The sequence below is a fragment of the Nicotiana sylvestris genome, chromosome 11 (genome assembly GCF_000393655.2).
Source record: "Nicotiana sylvestris chromosome 11, ASM39365v2, whole genome shotgun sequence".
Taxonomy (NCBI): Eukaryota; Viridiplantae; Streptophyta; class Magnoliopsida; order Solanales; family Solanaceae; genus Nicotiana; species Nicotiana sylvestris.
In genome coordinates, this window is record NC_091067.1 from 112,248,062 (window position 1) to 112,252,120 (window position 4,059).

General features: G+C 38.7%; 1 protein-coding gene across 1 annotated transcript; it reads left to right on the forward strand.

Annotated features, from left to right (window-relative positions):
- The first annotated feature begins 250 nt into the window (after positions 1 to 250).
- LOC138881501 (uncharacterized) lies at positions 251 to 586 on the forward strand. Its single transcript, XM_070161731.1, has one exon. The coding sequence runs from the start codon at positions 251 to 253 to the stop codon at positions 584 to 586; it is 336 nt and encodes a 111-aa protein (XP_070017832.1).
- Positions 587 to 4,059: the final 3,473 nt, after the last annotated feature.

Genomic DNA, 4,059 nt, shown 5'->3' on the forward strand with positions numbered 1-4,059 from the left:
ATTGCATCCGACTGTTGCATCCTGGCCATTTGACGCTTGGGGATTGGATGTTGTTGGACCACTACCAAAGTCCTCTAGTGGGAACCTATACATCTTGGCTGCAACTGACTACTTCTCAAATGGGCTGAAGCTATGGCTCTTATGGAAGTGAAAACGGAAAAATGTTGCAAGTTTCATCCGAGTAAACATAATCTATCACTTTGGCATTCCTCGTTACATAATAACGGATAATGGAAATCCATTTGACAATATGTTGATGAACAATATTTATGATCTCTTTGGCTTCAAGCAGCGTAACTCTTCTATGTACAATGCTGCTGCCAATGGTCTGGTTGAGCCATACAACACGATTCTATGCAACTTATTAAAGAAAGTTGTATCCAAATCCAAACGATATTGGCATGACCGTATGGAAGAATCTCTGTGGACATATATGAAAACTCACTGCACGCCAACACAAGGGACCCTTTATGCACTCATTTATGGAGTTAAAGTTGTCTTATCACTTGAGCGTCAAATACATTCATTACGATTAACTATTCAAGAAGGGATCACTGATGAAGAAAATGCTCGACTTCCATTATAAGAGTTGGAGGCTCTTGATGGGAATAGGTTGGAAGATCAACAAAGTCTTGATGTTATCGAACCCGATGGTATCACGCCTTCAATAAAAGGGTTCGCCCGAGATCCTTTCAAGTAAGAGATCTATTCCTTGTCATACGAAGACCCATTATTACTTCCCATAAACCTATAGGGAGGTTCACTTCAAAATGGGATAGTCCATATGTCATAAAAGAAGCTTACTCAAGTGGGGCTGACAAGCTGGTTGATGCAGATGGCATGAGAATCGGTCCTATCAATGGCATGTTTTTTAAGAAGTATTATCCTTGTAGTTTCAACGCTCCTTGACGCATGATCCTCAATTGCATGTTCCTAAATTTCTGGCCCGCATGAGTCTAAACTGTGTACGACCCACCAAAAAAAAGGGAGTCCGCTAGCTTGAAAACCTCAAAAGAGGTGGCCTAGGCAAAAGTTAGGAAATAAAAAAATCCGATAGGTTGAAAACTTTAATAGAGGCGCCCCAGGAAAAAGCTAGGACATAAAAATTTAAAAAAAAATCACCCATTCTGAATTACGGTATGACTTGATCCTCTTCACCGATGTACGTAGGCAGCTTAGAGTTTCATTTTGAGTTCAGTCACATTAGTTCAAATGATACATAATTCCCCAATCATTGTCAGAATGAAGTACGATGGAATGTAATATGTTCAATCAGCGCTTGCAAATCGAATTGATATGACATTCTTCTGTTAAACTTTGGATCCCATTTGATTTAAAGTAGGCAAGCCGCTATGGTAAATCGGTGTCTTCAATGAAATAATTATATTCTTTTAGGAGGCTACAAAGTATTTACATTGAAGTCTGGGGATTTTCTATGTCTTCATGTTCGCATAACCTTCAAGTTTGTTAGTCTTCAAAGCTGCTCATTGCCTTAAAAAGGGAAGAAAAGAGAGGCATCAAAAGAGAACACAAGTATAAGAAGAAAGATTACTTAGCATAATGTTTTAAATTCAGTGAGACTTGAACCCAAGATATTTGTGAGAATGAAGCTCTCAAATTTCGATTGATATCAAGAAAAACATCTTATGATCCTAAGGCTTCCATACCAAAAAATAAAAGTTTTGAAGAAGTCACGCCAATTTGGAATTGTCTGCATATCATAAACTAAAGTCAACTTCGAACTATCATCTGAAACTATCCTTAAGGCATGAAATTTTACACTTTAGATATGTTTTAGATTCTGAAGTTTACTTTCCAAGGAATCAAACGGTTCATGGTTTCGACATTCCTACATCAAGATAGAAAAGTTTTGGTGAAGTTGTGCAAATCTAAAATCGTCTCTTGTCCGAATTTAATATTGATTTCAAACTATTATTTAAAACTATCTTTAAGGCATTAAATTTTTCATTTTCGATATGTTATACAATCAAACTTTAACTTCACATTGATCTTCATCTCCTAAAGGAGTAGTAAATTTTAGCCCAACATTGTCTACTAGAGCTTGTAAATTATCCTCGAGAAACTTCCCATGCACTTTCTCTTACGAAGATATATAATTGGTGGAAAAAAGCTACTCCGCAGGATATCCTATTGGGGGAAAAGCACGTGACATAGGCCGATATAGTGTGCAAATCCTCCAAAATCTGAGTCCTTCATCTAGAGAGACGCTATGGATATCATTCTCCAAAAAAAATGGGGACGTTCTAGTAAAACCCAAATTGGAGACCAAACCGATGCAGGCTATATGGCTCGATGATGAATGAGTTATCATACTTGGGAGGTAACTAAAACGTAAGCTCATGAATTAATTTGACTCCAACTCTTGAGGCGCCTCGTTATCCACATAATAATAAGAACGAGAATTAATTAACATTGTTGGTGTCTGAACTATATCCTCTCAATTGTGGATGCGTTTTCTTGCATCCTTCTTGTCAAAGTACCCCACGCCTCCCTCTCTTGAGTATGCCACCATCAAAGGGACATACAGACCCTTACCAAGTGGATAATGGGTTTTGAGGTAATGTACAAGCCAGGCGTAAACATAATGGATGGGAAAACAAACTTTAACCTGATCAAATTGGGAAGAACACGAAATCTTAATTAGACCATGATAAATACTCGCCAAAACTGGGACCGCAAGGCTATTGTTTCGCCCGCTTGCCATCATGCCTGCCGTCTTAAAAGTATCGGTATGAATGAAGTTCTCTGTCTTATAAGGAAACACAAAAGCACATGGCAACATGATAAGAAGGCTGCTATATGTGTTTCATCATTCTTGTAGGACCTCACCCTAAGATTGGAGAATATAGCTTCTAGATCACTCGACTACCTAGTTGTCTCGGGAATAACTCTATTAGGATTATGTGTTGACATTAGGCACGTGCGATTTCTTTTACTTTCGCAGTGGGACATGTTTATATATTAAATCTTTCTTATACCAAAAATTTTTCCACTTGCTCAAAGAGACCTTTTGGTTAAGACCCGTACTTTCCTTAAGGTGATGGAAGACAACAAATAAATACTCGCAAGATCGAGGAATAAATCTCATCTATTTTTCATCCAAAACGATAAGTTCTCTTGTCTCAGGTACCACTTCTTCATATGGAGAACCCGCAATGGGAAGACCTCCAAGGATATGTAAATCCCAAAGAGAGATAGATAGTTTCCCAGCTGATGTAAGAAGCGTGTTCATCTTGGGGCACCAAGCCTTACAAAATGCTTTCAAAATGTTCGAGTTTCATAAATCTTTGTTATACTCAGGGTTTGTTGGCTTCCACCAAGTACATCTTCAGCCCATTCCCAATATCCTGGTATATGACAATACTCACCCTCGATTGTTACTGTGTTTCCCCAACATACTTCTACTTGAATTATGCGATGTCCTAAGTTTGGAAGGGTGCTAGAAATGTTTACGTGGCGATGGATTGGCACTTGGAGAGACCACATCTTGGACAATGAACTAGAAGTAGATTTGTGCTCCAAGGTCCAGTTTTCTACATGAAGCAAGTTCCTCAAAGAAAACTTGAGGTTGCATATCGACCAACTTGTGGAGTGTGAACCAAAAGCTTGATTTATTCTATGCCATCTTCAGTATCGATTACGAGATATCTAAGTTTGGAGGAAGGTGAGGTATAGTTTCTGAAATTTTCCATCTCTTCGAGATGCAAAGAACGAAAAAAAGTCATCAAAGTCTAAATTGAAAATATTAGAATGGGCACAAAGATCTAAATGGATGAAATGGCCTCCGATTTTCGGGCAGGGATGAGTATCCATCCCTTCACACCTTGAGAGTAATCTCTTCAATATTCGGGCTACCTTGAGAGTGATCCCTTCGATAGTCGAGCCACCTTGAGAGTAATCTCTCCGATAGTCGGGCCACCTCGAGAGTAATATCTCCGATAGTCGGTTCATCTTGAGATTATTTTCTGATAGTCGGGACATATTGAGAGTAATCTCTCCGATAGTCAGGTCACTTTGAGAGTAATCTCTTCGATAGTC